The 17082-nt window shown below is 41.7% G+C and overlaps 1 protein-coding gene across 1 annotated transcript in view; it reads right to left on the bottom strand.

The window, feature by feature from the left end:
- LOC308280015 (periodic tryptophan protein 2 homolog) overlaps positions 1-17082 on the bottom strand; it is a 39517-nt gene that overhangs the window by 11506 nt on the left and 10929 nt on the right. The window contains 9 exon segments of the mRNA XM_080720269.1: positions 1123-1273; positions 3169-3316; positions 6884-7032; positions 10698-10811; positions 10813-10824; positions 10826-10836; positions 11902-11972; positions 13256-13399; positions 15399-15590. Coding sequence (XP_080576395.1) covers positions 1123-1273; positions 3169-3316; positions 6884-7032; positions 10698-10811; positions 10813-10824; positions 10826-10836; positions 11902-11972; positions 13256-13399; positions 15399-15590 — 992 coding nt within the window.

Genomic DNA, 17082 nt, shown 5'->3' with positions numbered 1-17082 from the left:
ACCGATCATGCCCCACTTAAGTGGATGTCAAGAAACAAGGATAAAAATGACCGAATAACACGCTGGTTTCTTGAGTTGCAGAATTATCATTTCACTGTGGAACACAAACCTGGCAAAGAGATACCACATGCCGACGCCCTCTCCAGGATGTATGAGGACGAGCAGAAAGATTGCACCCAGAGTCGCAATCATTGGGGGGAGGTGTGTGGTGTCTCGCTCAGAGGGCAACCGCCAGGTATAGGCACGTCACCAGGGAGAGAGAGTGGCAAGAGGGGAGAGCGAGCCCAAGAGGACCACATCTCCCGCTGGGAAGCGTCATCGAGGGCAGGTACCTCCCTACGTTCCTTCTTAATCAGCCTGAAGTCTCTACACCTGTGCTGGGAGGCCGCTCCTAAAAGGACTGCTCGCTCACCCCACTCTCTCCCTGGTTCTCCTAAAGTAAAGACGTGCTACACTGGCGGTAAGGCGAGCTCACCACTTAAACTCCTCTCAATATTTCTGTGCTGAGACATTGACATTGACATTGCCTTATCCTTCCCCATAGGCAATGATGCGGCACTAATGCCTATCCCCACAGCGGACAGAGTGGACAGGAAAGGAAGCATTCGGGAAGCGGCCAAGGACCCCCCGTTGAGCCCGCCCCCGGCCTAAACTAAAGCCCCAGGCCCCCACTTACCTTACCTGGCTCGGACCAGGAAGAAGCCCCCCCCCCCAGCGCTGAAAGAACAGCCCTATAGTTTTGACATGTTATTCTCTCTCAGCCACGTTATTTATTATTTTGAATGACTATTGAAAAACAAGGCCAAACTGCTTACCTTTACCACTGCCTGGTTCCAGCCTTTTGTGAATAAATGCGCCGTTTTGGCTTTACTCTAAACTGTGTTGTGTGTTGGTTGGGAACTGTACACCACAATTTCAAAAGACACTTATAGAATCGGGTCAAAATTCTAATTTTCACGATTTTTCAAAAATAGCAGATCTACAAGCTCGCAGCGCGGCACTCGGTGCTGCGCTGTGAGCTTGTATATCTGCTGTTTTTCAATAGTTAAAGCATAAAATAATGATACACAATCATGTGTACCCGTTTCTAAATGGGTTAAGTTGTTCTACGGCCGTGCTTACAGTCTGCAGTGAGCTTCAGCGTCTCCTTGGTCTGCCAGCTGTCCATCATGTCCCACAGTCGGACCGTCTTGTCCCAGGAGCCGCTGGCCAGCATGGCCTGGACGGGACTGAAGCACAGGCTGCTCACCGGGCCCTCGTGGCCCCCGAGGACCTGCACAGTCACACAGTGGCCCGATGAGTACTCTAGAGATGTTACCGATCAATCGGCAATGGATCGGATCAGGGCCGATCAAAGCGTGATCGGCGATAATCGGTGGTTTAGATCAAAAGGTAAATTCACCGATCCGATCCGATCGGTGCATCCGATCAACCAGCCGTTCAGTATGCCCACTTGAGGCCATTTTGGGGTATTGATTTCCACAGTGCTGAAGGAATAATTAGTTACTGCTATGATAATAAATACATAGTAATGCTGGTAAATAACTATAAGGCAAATATATAAATGAATTCCTGAGTGAATTAATTAATTAAAGTTAAAACATTAACATTTAAAAAATATAAATAATATATAAATAATAACTTGATCGGATCGGTGATTGATCGGTATCGGGTGATCAAACTTTTGTGATCGGTGCTCGGTGATCGGTTCAAAAAAACCTGATCGGACCATCCCTAGTACTCACATGTTTACTTAGGTAAAAGTATCAATGCTTCAATGTGGAAACACATTACAAGTAAAAGTTGACGTAGAAAATCCTACTTAATTTATGGACTCCATAACGGAATTGAAACTCTCAAAGGATCAGCAAAACCTTGACTCAGAAACGATGTTAAAAGATAATAGAAAACATGTATTTACAGCGCTGTAGCAGTCACACAACACACACATAGGCCTACATCCTTCACCAAGACTGCCTTGCCCTCCTCCCTCTCACAGTTCATTATTAATTTGCTAAAACAAAAACATCTCTATTCCTTCTCTCTCCTGAGCTCATTAAACTCCAAGAACGTATCTCTTTCTCACAGTCATAAAACAAGGAGGCACTGTGGCCTTTCATGCTATACTCCCTACTTTCTGACCTCATCTACAAATGGTTCTCAGGACTCAAACTAGCAAATGTATTCACTACTAACCAATATACCATAATAATATAATTGCACCTCATCAAAGTCCTGAGTTCTAAATTTACTTGAGTGAAAGTGCAAAAGGACTGGTAGCAAAATGTAATCAATCGTACTCAAAGTAGAAAGTTCTCATGAGGCAGAATGTCCCATTTCGCAAGTTTTCAAATGTATGAAAATCGTGTCAAAATAGAAGATCTACAAGTTCACAATGCACTTGAGCTAGGAGAAGTGCTATTTTCAAATGGCCGAAATAAGTGTACAGTATGTAATGTACGTTTTGTAATAATAATTAAAGGACAACTTTGTTTTTTTTTACAACAATGGTTAATATTTTAGATTGTAATTAGAGGAACGAATAGACCACGGTACTTTTCTCAATTTTGTAGACTACACACCAGAACATTATGATCAGATTAACAGCAGATACACATGGTGAGTTTTTCCGTTTGATGCCTGGAATCAGCCAGACAATACAGCATGACAAAACCAAACCAACCAAATGGCCCTAGGGGTGGGCGATATGGAAAAATACAATATCACAATATTTTCCCAAGCTGTATCACAATACACAATTTTATTATGTTTCTTTTTCACGTTGGTTTTTATGGTTATTTTTCAAGTTACTTGACAAAAACTATACTCTCTGGGTTCCTTTTGGGAGGTCTAAATTGAACTTTACAAGAATGTAACTCTGACAGTATACATTTGTATACTGTCAGAGTTAAGTGGAGACCTTGACATTTTAAAGTTTGAGAACTACTGATTTAGATCAAAATGCAGGTTTAAATTGAATTCTGCAATGAATCTCTGTATTAACAATTAAACAGGATTTTTTACAGGGCTCCCTCATATTGTTTCACGATATATACGATATCTCTGAAAAGGCATATCGTGGAGACATTGTATCGTCTCAACGATAATTATCACCATATCGCCCACCCCTAAATGGCCCCCGGAGGGGTTGTTGCTTTTTTCTCCTACCTCCAGTAGCCGTCCGGTCTGCATGGACCAGATGAAGATCTCGAAGGAGTCCTGGGCCCCGGCACTCACCAGCTCCCCGCTCACATCCACCGCCAGGCAGGAGAACTGGGCCGGGCGCGGGGACGTGAACGTCCGGAAGTTTCGGTACCTGTGCAGACGCACACATAATAATATACGTATACAGGTGTGTCGGGATGGGACGATATACGATATTATCGTTTATCGTGATAAAAAAAACACTCGCGATAATCGTATCGTGGAGATTTAATTTATCGTGATATCGTCCTCCGTCATGCACTGGGATCAATTCACCTTTTATTTGCCGAGCTGCATATCCAATTCCACTTAAACCCTCTATAGTTGTGGGCTCGCCTGGAAGGCGAGCACACGTATGTTATCTTCATTATTTATCTATCAGTCAGTCAGTATCCTCAAAACTTTGGCGCGATTCATCTCTTAAACGCTTACACCTTTCAACACCATTCAAATTTTTATGTGTTCAGCTTACTGAGGACACGTGTGCTTGTATTTTTGGTTTTGAAATGTTTTGTAGTTTAATTATAAAAAAATTAAAATGTTTAACTTTAAGCACCCAATGCATTTCCAATGGGTTTAGCAGAGTGAGACAGAGGAAAGGGACCCATGTTTATATTAAGTCGCTGTGGCTGCAATATTCACACTTCAGATATGCTATTTATATCAATGCGTTCACACAGGTCTGCTGTCTGATTTGATCCAAATGTCTAAGCTGTGTGATATATAAAACTATAGTTATAGTTAAAACTATAAATAAATGTCCCTCTGCACTCTACTGATTGACACAGCTGTGATTAAAGGCTTGGCTGTCATTGGCTGTTCTGTGGTGATTTAGCCTTACATAAGTCGGCCCTGCAGTGACAATGCGAAAGTCTCGGCAGAGACGTCTTAAAGGGGAAGACCACCCATTTTCAATATTGAACTATGTCATTAATATACCTTAGAGGAGTTGTGTGGAAATAAAAAGAAAGTTCCCCATCTTCTGTGTTGCCTAGAACTGGAGGATTGATTTTGGGGTTTGTATTGCAAATTACAACTTGATGACATCACACATTGTACTTTACAATACAAACCCCAAAATCAATCCTCCAGTTCTAGGCAACACAGAAGAGGGACACACACACACACACACACACACACACACACACACACACACACACACACACACACACACACACACACACAGTCCCCGACTAAGGATTTGTATAGTCGACTATGATTTTAGTGTAATAGCGCAATAAGTGTAATAGTGTAATAGTGTAATAAGTGTAATAGTGTAATAGTGTAATAGTGCAATAGTGTAATAAGTGTAATAAGTGTAATAGTGTAATAAGTGTAATAGTGTAATAGTGTAATAAGTGTAATAGTGTAATAAGTGTAATAGTGTAATAGTGTAATAGGGCAATAAGTGTAATAGTGTAATAGTGTAATAAGTGTAATAGTGTAATAGTGTAATAATTGTAATAGTGTAATAGGGCAATAAGTGTAAAAGGGCAATAAGTGTAATAGTGTAATAGCACAATAAGTGTAATAGTGCAATAAGTGTAATAGTGTAATAGTGTAATAAGTGTAATAGTGTAATAGCGCAATAAGTGTAATAGTGTATTAAGTGTAATAGTGTAATAGCACAATAAGTGTAATAGTGTAATAAGTGTAATAGTGTAATAGTGTAATAAGTGTAATAGTGTAATAGCACAATACGTGTAATAGTGTAATAGTGTAATAAGTGTAATAGTGTAATAGCACAATAAGTGTAATAGTGTAATAAGTGTAATAGTGCAATAGTGTAATAGTGTAATAAGTGTAATAGTGTAATAAGTGTAATAGTGTAATAGTATAATAAGTGTAATAGTGTAATAAGTGTAATAGTGTAATAGTGTAATAGGGCAATAAGTGTAATAGTGTAATAGTGTAATAAGTGTAATAGTGTAATAATTGTAATAGTGTAATAGTGTAATAGTGTAATAGTGTAATAGGGCAATAAGTGTAAAAGGGCAATAAGTGTAATAGTGTAACCGCTGCCCCTTGTGACGTGGGTAGAGCTGCGAGGGCCCGGTCATCGCTGCTTGCAGCTTTAATTTAATTTTATTTTGATTAATTGTCCATACCGTTAAAGGACCAGGTCACCTCTGGGACAACCAGATCTTATTTTATTGTTGTGTGGGACACGATCAACACAATCCTGAGTAATTTCTTGTGTTCAATCTTTGTTTTTAGATATTTTAGTATTTCAGCATGCTACAACTGGTCATATGATGCTTTGTAGCATGATATTGCATCATCTCATGCATCATATGATGCAAAATGCATCATATGACCAGTTGTAGCATACTGAAATACTAAAATATCTAAAAACACAGATTGAACACAAAAAATAACTCAACATTGTGTTGATCGTGTCCCACACAACAATAAAATAAGATCTGGTTGTCCCAAAGGTGACCTGGTCCTTTAAGTTCATGTAATAACACTGCTTGTCTACATTGTATTTGCATTACCATTTTACGTCAGTAAAATGAAAGAGAGCATTGCCTGGGAACTTGACACTTTTACTATTATTGTTTTGGGTTGGAAGCGAGCCCACACTGTTTCGAAGGAACAGTTTTCTAGTTGGTATAAGGTTCTTATAATATACTTCTTTTTTTCACTCTCTATCAAATGTCTTTGCCAAAAAATAGCCGATCTACAAGCTCACAATGTTCGCCTCTTGCTTACAGTTTGACAGTTTGGCCAGTCCTGTCGAATATTCGACTATTCGATTACTTTAAGGTCGAATAATTAGAATACTAAAAATCAAACCTCGGTTCGAAGTGAAGCGGTGATTTTTTTATTATATGTGTTCTAGAGCTATGAACTCTGTGTTCTAGATCTATACATTCTTCTCTGTTCTAGATCTATACTTTCTATGTGCTTCAGTTCTATATTTTTATGAATTCTGATTTTATCTGGAGGGCGAATTGTCATGTGAAGCTTGACCAATCCTCCATTCTGGACGCACGGGACACACAAAAAAAAAAAGAATTGTCATGTGAAGCTTCAAAGTATGGTCTCATTTTTAATCATCCAATCCCGGGACGGACGGGACACACATATTCTGGATGTACGGGACAGATAAAACCTGTTAATTCTGGACTGGAATGACCATATATGGACAAGACATGTACGGGACACACAAAGCCACTCCTTGGAAGCGGCTTTCACCGCTTCAAAAATCACTATTCGTGAATGCCCTATCGCAGGGGTCTTCAACGTTTTCAGGCCGGGGACCCCCAAACTGATGGGGAGATGGAGCAGGGACCCCCTACCACCTCGTAGGGTGGGGGGGTCGGGGCTACGACATATTTTTTTTATTTTAAACATGTACAAGTTACAGCGAGCAGGGTGGGCCATACCACTACCATTTCTAAACATACTTATTAACTGAGAACCAATGTCAATAATATCAACAATCTGTCAATTGCATAGTAATCATGTATTCAAGCTATTCAAAATGGATAGAATCATGATTTATTTTTTAACATAAATGCGAAAAATGAAAAAAATAATGAAAAAAAAAAACATTTTTTGAAATCTTTTTTTTTTTTTAAGCAATAATTTCGCGGACCCCTGCAGTACCTCCGCGGACCCCCTAGGGGTCGCGGACCCCCTGTTGAAGACCCCTGTATCGCATCGTTTTTACCTGTGGAGGTCGAAGGCGCGGACCGTGCCGTCCAGCGAGGCGCTGACGATGACAAAGCCGGAGGAGGTGAAGGTGACCTGGGTGACGCTGCTGGCGTGCTCCATGAAGGTGACGAAGCACAGGCCGCTGTTGGTGTTCCACACCTTCACCTGGAGAAACACACACACACACACACACACACACACACACACACACACACACACACACACACACACACACACACACACACACACACACACACACACACACACACACACACACACACACACACACACACCAAGGTTACAATAGCTTTGGATTTTTCATTATAGACTAGGTCAGTTTTCCAAAAAATCTTAACCCCGAAGGCAAATCGTGTTAATCTATGACATAAATGTTTTTTTTTAAACATGTATATATGTGTGTATACATGTATATATGTGTGGAGTTTGCATGTTCTCCCCGTGTCTCCTAGGGTAGATACCCTCACAAAAACATGCAGTAATCCTGGTCTCTATAAAGCCTCCCCCTGGCCAGCCGGGGCGCCTGATGGAGGGGAATGGAACTGGTTGGAATAACGTGTTCCTTCCACGCGCTACGTCCAACCGGGGAAGCTCCCCCTGTCAGGTGATAAGAAGCGGCCTGCTCACTCCTCATGCATTGAAGGAAGCATGAGCTCAGTTCGGGGCCCTCCCCAGGTTGGCAGAGGGAGAGTAGAGCCCAGGATCACAGCTTAGGCAATTGGCACCGGGTGAAAAAATGGGTTACAAAAATCGTGGGATAAAAATTTAGGAAAAAAAAAAAAACCATGTATATAAATAGGCAACCACACTTGCAATTTCCATGTGCATCTTTCTAGTTATTATAACTCCATGGAGGTGGCTCTGGATAAAGAGTTATTATAACTCCATGGAGGTGGCTCTGGATAAAGAGTTATTATAACTCCATGGAGGTGGCTCTGGATAAAGAGGGCGGATCCGTGGTTGAACGCTGCAGGGACACAAGCTGAGACGTCAGGAACCTCAGCTGGGCAGCCTGAGAGAGGATGTCTGATGTTCCAAAGGCCCGAAAACACTCAATGATCTCAGGTCTATCAGTCCATCACTGGTGATGATGTGCCCCAGCTATGCAGCATTAGTAACCCATTTTTTCACCCGGTGTCTAATGTAATCCGACATCACTACAGCGGATAGTCCATACAAGGACATATTTTCACGTGTGTGTGTTTTTTGTTTTTTTTCCCCGAACACTTTTTGAAGCGGTGGAAACCGCTTCCAATGAATGGCTTTGTGTGTATCACGCCCATATATGGTCATTTCAGTCCAGAATGAACAGGCTTTTTCAAAAACAGAATGTCCGTTTAATTACCATATATGGTGATCTCAGTCCAGAATGAACAGGGTTTTTCAAAAACAGAATGTCCGTTACCTTATGTCCATATATGGTCACTCCAGGCCAGAATGAACAGGTTTTTCCTGTCCCGTACGTGTAAAACATCAGTCCAGAATGAATAGGCTTTTTCAAAAAGCAAAATGTGTGTCCCATGTCCATATATGGTCATTTCAGTTCAGAATGAATAGGCTTTATATGTCCTGTACATCTAGAATATGTGTGCGGTGTCCCTCCCGGTCAGATGAATGGATACTTTGAGGATTGGTCAAGCTTCACATGATAATTTGGCCTTCAGGGTTTATCTGTCTTATTTAAACACTTTATATTTATTTATGTATTTATTTAATTACAAATTCTTATTTTAATGTATGTGTTTTAATCTATTTTATTTTTTAAACCTATTATACCAACTGTCATACCAGCTCTCCAAATACATTCAGAATAGAAGTTTTATCTGTCCACCGCTTCAATTCGAACCGAGGTTTGATTTTTTTTTACTGCCTTTACTTTCGGGTCTGATCATCCACTTGATTCAATGATTCAATTCACTGATGGATGAATTGCTACTGTCAGATGTGCAAATCGGTGTTATTAGGGATGATGTCAACAGTTTGTGTTGTGTGACGTCAGACCAGAGCTCTGGTCAACATGAATAATATGCGACGCCGTTTTTAAACATCACATTTGTCTGAGTACGACTGAGAGCAATTCTTTACGGACAGAGGGTAGTGATGCACAGAGGCTACACTATATACTGTATATAGAGACAGACAACTAGAGGGTGAGAAAGATATTGACAGAGAATATATTAACCCATTTAGGCCTGAACACATTATGACGCAATATTTTATGCTTTAAATATAAAAAAAATAGCAGATATACAAGCTCACAGCGCGGCACCGAGTGCCGCGCTGCGAGCTTGTAGATCTGCTATTTTTGAAAAATCGTGAAAATTAGAATTTTGACCCGATTCTATAAGTGTCTTTTGAATCCTTCTAAGATTTTTGGGAAAAACCTATGTTTCTATGTCAGCAATCTGGCCAGCCATCGTCAAAGAAAAGGTCCTTTTCACTTAACTGGAGCTCAGTTAGTCTGTTCTTGAGAGACTACTATGTCAGTGGTTCTCAAACATTTTCATGTGAAGAACCCCCAAAACTATATTTATTTGGCCACGGACCCCCATCTCAAAATATTTCGTTCCAGGGACCACCCAGAAGCAAAATCTGAGTTACAAACGTTCGCTTTGAAAATACATACATTCAAAGATTTGCACACATTTTCACGACTTTTTCAAAAATAGCAGATCTACAAGCTCGCAGCGCGGCGCTGTGAGCTTGTATATCTGCTATTTTTCACTGGTTAAAGCATTCAATAATTCTAGGCCCTAAATGGGTTAAAACCAAATCTATCCTGCCTGCAAGAGACAAAGAAAACGCAGCAGTGCCGTCCATGATCCAATCTCCCAAGACACAGGTGTCCTGTTCTGAGTGTCCATATATATGCCTTCATGTCTCGGGTCACCCTCCATGAAATAACGACGAGGAACCACAACAACCTCTACTGTCAAATGATGAGCAACGGACAGCTGCCCTCATCTTCTTGTGAGAGAATCTGTGTAACCAGCCAGCAACAAGGAGACACAGACCAAACAAGACCTCGCAAGGACTGCAACTCGGCCAAGAGAAGTAAAGAAACATTTTTGTACACAGGAAAGAAAACTTCATGTGTGACAAGAGTCTCAGTCAGTTTGGTCACCTGAACACTTTCAATGAGTTAAGTAAACTGAAGAGACATCAGCATGTCCATAAAGGGGAAAAACCCTTTGTGCGTAAACAGTGTGACAAGAGTTTCAGTCGGTTAGGTCACCTGAATGCACACCAGCGTATCCACACTGGAGAAAAACCCTTTGTGTGTAAACAGTGTGACAAGAGTTTCAGTCAGCTAGGTCACCTGAAGACACACCAGCTTGTCCACACTGGAGAAAAACCCTTTGTCTGTAAACAGTGTGACAAGAGTTTCAGTCGATTAGATAGCCTGAAGACACACCAGCGTATCCACAGTGGAGAAAAACCCTTCATCTGTAAACAGTGTGACAAGAGTTTCAGTGAGTCAGGGGCTCTGAAGAAGCACCAGCGTATCCACAGTGGAGAAAAACCCTTCATCTGTAAACAGTGTGACAAGAGTTTCAGTGAGTTAGGGGCTCTGAAGAAGCACCAGCGTATCCACAGTGGAGAAAAACCCTTCATCTGTAAACGGTGTGACAAGGGTTTCAGTGTGCTCAGTAACCTGAAGACACACCAGCGTATCGTGGCATCTCGATCAAGCACCGCCCGCACGGCAGGCCCCGCATGGCAGAGGAACGCATGGCAGAGAAACGTTTGCACCCTGGACGGGAGAGCGAGGCCCGGCGGAGCGGGGAGGAGGCTGGGCCAGGTACACTCACCTTCCCGTCATCCCCTCCTGTGGCGACGTACTGTCCGTCTGGGGAGTAGGCCAGGGAGGCCATGTTGTTGAAGTGGCCCTGCTGCTTGAAGATGTACGACTCACTCTGCCACTCTCCACACCAGCAGACTGACCCATTCCTGAGCAAAACCACAGCAAAAAAACACCAGTAAGCATCTGAAAGCCCCGCTATACTAGCCTCTAGTCTCAACCTTTTCAGGCCGAGACCCCCCAAATAATAATATTTTAACTGGGGACCCCCTCCCCCACTCTACGAGCACTAAGAGTTGAGGAATTCAGCAGCGAAGTGTGATGTCACTTCCGTGAAATGGCGTGAAATGACGCCCTCTACGGGGTTTCATGCTGGTATTGTTTTGTATTCAAAATCGCCATTGAGGAATTTGCGATCACCGATATAAGAACTGTGTTAAAATATAAACACACCATGTGCCGCGGACATGCTCTCAGCGACAGTCTGTCCCAGACACGAGTGTCTCTCTGTAGTTTCCAACATTTAGGACAGCGTTGATTACATTTTCTCTGACAACAGGCTATATCAGATATGAATGAATATCATAAACTATGCAGAATCCCCCCGCTGACAGAAACGCGCACATGGTGTGTTATTTTTCTAACACAGTCCTTATATGCGGCAATCGCAAATTTCCCAATGGCGATTTGAATACAAAACAATACCAGCATGAACCCCCTAGAGGGCGTCATTACGCACAAATGACGACATGGCTTCGTTTCTCTATTACATTTTGTATAACAGTTATATTGTGATATTTATATTTACGTTTTCATCAACAGCCCCACCCCCCCCCAAATATATTGTTATTACTTTATAGAACCTCCAATCAATCATATGTTTTAGTCTTACCATTTCCAGCAAAAAATGTAATAAAAATCAAAACCTCGGTTCGAAGTGGAGCGGTGAATCTGTGTGTGTGTGTGTGTGTGTGTGTGTGGTGTGTGTGTGTGTGTGTGTGTGTGTGTGTGTGTGTTTGTGCCTGCACAACAGCGCCCCTCCTTTAACTTGTGTGGCCACTCAAGGTATTGCCAGGCTACAGACATACCCAGCCAGCCAGCCAGCCAGCCAGCCAGCCCACAGACATACCTGTCTATTGGGAGCGCTTTCACCGCTCCAAAAATAAGAATTGTGCAATGTGCAGTACAACGCAGGAATAAACAGTGATTCGTACCTGAACAACCAAAGCCAATCCAGTCCCCAGAGTAGTTCATGGCCACAGTGGCAATTCTCTGGTCAGAAATACTGGAGGGACATAAAAGTATGTTTATTAGGATCCCCATTAGCTGGTGCACAACAGCAGCTAATCTACCTGGGGGGCCCACACATAAATTCAACAAGACACCAGTACGACTCCCTAATCGGAGATAAGCGACCGTGAGGTCGCATACACAAACTTTAGAAGGCAATGGTAGCCAGTCAGGAGGGAAATGGGACAGATCCATGTTGATGACATGACTTTAGAGATACTGTGTACCGCTTTGCGTGATTTTAAAATGTGTTTTGCAAGAATCGAGCCTCATGATGGCGCTAGAAGAGGGCCATGTGAGAAATGAGGTTGGAGGTTGTGGTTTGGCAGCCAAGGAGTGTGTGTGCAAAGTTTGGCATGTATAGGGGCAACGGTGGCAGAGATATGAGTAGGGCAAAAGTGTGATGTGATGTGACGTGTGACAGACTGACTTGACAGCCGATGGCGGTTTTGAAAGTAACTGCGACCTTATGGTCGCAATAAAGCAACTTAAAGACTGTACCGGGTGCCCCCAAAAGCCTGAGTAGATGATAACTTTTTTTTAAAGTTAAATATCCCTGTTAACCCATTTAGGCCTAGGAGTATTGACTACTTTAACCATTGAAAAATAGCAGATATACAAGCTCACAGCGCGGGCACCGAGTGCCGCGCTGCGAGCTTGTAGATCTGCTATTTTTTGAAAAATAGTGATTTTTTTTTGCAAGTCTTTGAATATATCCATTTAAAAGCGAACATTTGTAAATCAAATATTTGCTTCTGGGGGGTCCCTGGAACAACATATTTTGAGATGGGGGTCCGTGGCTAAATACCTGTAATTTTGGGGGTCCTTGACATGAAAAAGTTTGAGAACCACTGATTTAGAAGAAGGATTTAGAAGTCGGGTCAAAGATCGGGTCAAAGATATCCATAGACTTGCACACATTTTCACGATTTTTCAAAAATAGCAGATCTACAAGCTCGCAGCGCGGCACCTCGGTGCCGCGCTGTGAGCTTGTATATCTGCTATTTTTCTAAGGTTAAAGCATACAATAGTGGTTAAGTGGTTAAAATCTAACGCGACTCGGCGCGTTCCAGGTATTTGAGAGTTAAACAAAGAAAGATAAATTCCCTTTGGATAAAGTGACAACTTTTACAATCCTTCTTGACAGACCCTGCTCTTGATCTCATCCTGAAAGGTAACCGGAAGAGTGGACGCCTCGATGTTAGAGTTGGCTATCGTTTCCAAAAATGTCAGCGGTGCTAGCTGCTCCAATACGTGGCTTTGTATGTATGTCCTCACCTGAGGGAGTGTATCAGGTTGAAGTCGGGGAGCTCGTGGAGGTGGAAGACTCCGGAAGCGAAGCCCGTCACCAGGATGTGTGTGTTCTTGTGGAAGGTGGCCGCCGTCAGGTTGTTGAATTCTCCCTCCTTGTTGAAGAAATGTCTGAAGGAACAGAGGTTAAAGGTGATACACCATGAAATTTCACTTTTCCTATTTTAAAACCTTTTTTTGGGGTCCCACTAGCACCTTCTATCCTCACAAAGTCCCATTTCTGACCGTTGTGTCTTTCTCTGGTTTTGAGAAGGCAAAGGTTAAAAGTATCCCACGGGTTCTCAAAATAGGCTGTCCAGATTTGCTGCCGATTGTGACGTCATCTGCCGATTGTGACGTCATCACAAAAAAAATAAAAAAATAAAAAATATTTTTTTTCAAAAAAATGTTTTCTTTAAAAAAAAACATTTTTTCAAAAAGATATTTTTGGGGGGGGGGGATATTTAGGAGTGGTAATTTAGCCTCAAACCTTTTGAAAAACGTTTTTGGGACATAAACAATATGACATAACTACTTTTTAAATGCATGGTGTATCACCTTTAACATGTCTTCCTTTCAGAATGAAGATTCATATCATGCATCCGTGCAACAAACACAAATTGAGAGACTATTACGGTAGCGCAGGGTTGGTTTGATAAAGCAGTTGTTCTCAACCTTTTCCGGCAGCGACCCGCCAAAATAATCATATTTGAGGTTTTGAACTGGGGTAAGTGGAAAATACAAAGAAAGTACTGACACATTTAAGTATTTAACACTTTAAAAAACAATATGTTAAAATAGCGGAAATAGCAGATCTACAGGCTTTACGACACATCACTTGTGACATGTTGCATGCTAATTAGATCTGCTATTTCTAATACATTTGGAAAAGGAATGAACATTTTTGCAACATGGAAACGATTATGACGACGGTTACGCAAAAAAGATTTGACGACGATCTCAAATAATTGAAATTAGGCGATCACGTAACGACTAGGCCTGTGACGATTCACTTTTTCCCGATTCGATTCGATTTCGATTCATAGGCTGACGATTCGATTATATCACGATTATTGCGTTTTCCTGCGATTTGCGATTCGAATCACGATTATTGCGATTTTCCCCCACAAATTACAGCTTTTTTATATTGAAAATTTTTAAAACAATTCTAAACAATATAAAACATTAAAAGTTGAATCATATACTTCAAATCAATGCAGCCAAATAAAGTCAGTCAATCTTTCTGACATTTATTTCAGCCAAAGTGCCAGTGGTACAGCATTACAACAACATGTTCCTGGTCAAGATGCCAGACAACACAGAACAAAACAGTCATAAAAAAAAGAAGAAAAAAAAAATCGCTGTGCTGCAGGCCTACAGCACTGTGCTAGCTTTAGCCATAACATGACATCCTCATGACCTAAAACTGTTCCTTTAGGACCTGTACTTACTCTGACTGAAAGTGGTTATTTCACCATCAGGTTAATTTCGCCTTAAAAAAAAAAATAATAATAATAATAATAAATAAATAAATAAAATCGGGAAAATCGATTCTGAACTTTGAAAATCGATTAATTGAATCGCCAGCATTAACACTTATGTTGCAATGATTTTTTCTCTTCAATGTCTCGCGTTGCCATGGTTACCATAGACTTCCATGTAATTGTGCAATTGTGTAAAAAGTGCACGCCCATGCCTAGATGATGCACCACGTGTGTAGATGCCGTTCACAGCTTTCAAACAAAAAAATCCGCTTGGAAATCCGTTCAGGCATTCATGATTTATGGGCCATTATGTTTTCTTCAGATGTAAACAAACATGGCTGCCATGTTTGAAAGAATGGGTTGGTATGGGGGTTAAACATGCAATTTCGCGATCGCGATCATGCCTAATACATTTCTGGAGGTCCAAAAAAAAAATTTGAAAAAAAAAATTTTGAAAAAAAAAAATATATATTTTTTTTTCAAAAACGGCCCAAACTCGGGAAACTCGGGGTTGGCACAGCGTTGGTATCAATACAAACTCGGGAAACTCGGGGTTGGCACCAGATGTGTTAACATCACGATAATATAGTGAATCGATTTTTTTTGCACAGGCCTAGTAACGACGGCGACAGGCCTGTTTTGCTTACGTGCTCTTCTGCTCGTAGCGGACGTTCTTCACCGTCCCCGTGTCTTTGGGGGCCTCGGCTCTCCCTCTGATGACCTCCCCTCTCTGCTCTCCTGCCTCCTCCTCCTCCTGCTCCTCGTCCTCCTCGCTGTCTTCCTCGCCTCCTTCCTCCCGCTGGGAGGCAGGCTTCTTCTTCTTCTCCCTCCTCCAGCCACTAGGGATGGGCAGGGGCGTCACACAAGGGGGGGGGGGGAAAGTGGGACTGAGTTACTAGGGGTGGAGGGGCCTTAACCCATTTAGGCCTATAATTATTGAATGCTTTAACCTGCTTTTAATGCTTTAACCTGCTTTTAATGCTTTAAAATAGCAGATATACAAGCTCACAGCGCGGCACCGAGTGCCGCGCTGCGAGCTTGTAGATCTGCTATTTTTGAAAAAGTCGTGAAAATGTGTGGAAAATCTATGTATTTTCAAAGCGAACGTTTGTAACTCAAAAATTTTGCTTCTGGGTGGTCCCTGGAACTAGATATTTTGAAATGGGGGTCCGTGGCCAAATAAATGTCATTTTGGGGGTCCTTCACATGAAAAGGTTTGAGAACCACTGACAGTCTCTCAAGAACAGACTAACTGAGCTCCAGTTAAGTGAAAAGGACCTTTTCTTTGACGATGGCTGGCCAGATTGCTGAGATAGAAACATAGGTTTTTTTCCAAAAATCTTAGAAGGATTCAAAAGACACGTATAGAATCGGGTCAAAATTCAAATTTTCACGATTTTTCAAAAATAGCAGATCTACAAGCTCGCAGCGCGGCACTCGGTGCCGCGCTGTGAGCTTGTATATCTGCTATTTTTTTTAGATTTAAAGCATAAAATATTGCGTCATAATGTGTTCAGGCCTAAATGGGTTAATTATTTTATACTTTAGCTATTGAAAAATAGCAGATATACAAGCTCACAGCGTGCCACTTTGGGCCACGCTGCGAGCTGGTGGACCTGCTATTTTTTAGTAGTGAAAATGCGTGCGAACATTTGTAACTCAAACTCCGCTTCTGGGGGGTCCCTGGAACTAAATATTTTGAGATGGGGGTCCGTGGCCAAATACATATCATTTTGGGGGTCCTTCACATGAAAAAGTTTGAGCACCACTGACATAGAAACAGGTTTTTCAAAGACTTTTTCACAATCTTTCAAAAATAGCAGGTCTACAAGCTTGCAGCGTGGCAACGAGTGACGCGGTGTGATCTTGTATATCTGCTATTTTTCAATAGTTAAAGCACAAAATAACTAATAATAATGCATTTTTTAAACTATAATAAACCCAGAATTTGGTGCGACACCCCTGGGGATGGGACGATATGAAAAATTCATGCCACAATGTGACCAATCAAAATATCCCCCCAACATCCATTATCCTGGGGCGGAAAATTTGCCAAAGAGATCTGGTAGAGAGTGTGAAAGACTGTATCAAATACGTTATTTCCAGGTCTGTTTTACCAATTAGTATAGACGGTTTAAATGGTACCTTTTAAATCTGCAAATAAAAGGTGAATTGATGCCAGTGCATGACGGAGGATAATTTCACGATAAATCTTTATCTCCACGATATTATTGTGAGTGTTTGTTATCACGGTTAGCTCAGTCGGTAGAGCTCTCGCCTTTGAACCGCAAGGTCATGGGCTCGATTCCGGGCACCGCCAACTCAGCGTAT

The sequence above is a fragment of the Nannobrachium achirus genome (assembly GCF_963921795.1).
Source record: "Nannobrachium achirus genome assembly, chromosome: 24".
In the NCBI taxonomy this organism is placed as follows: domain Eukaryota; kingdom Metazoa; phylum Chordata; class Actinopteri; order Myctophiformes; family Myctophidae; genus Nannobrachium; species Nannobrachium achirus.
The sequence above is the reverse complement of the archived record's forward strand: the minus strand, read 5'-3'. Positions and strand labels throughout refer to the sequence as shown.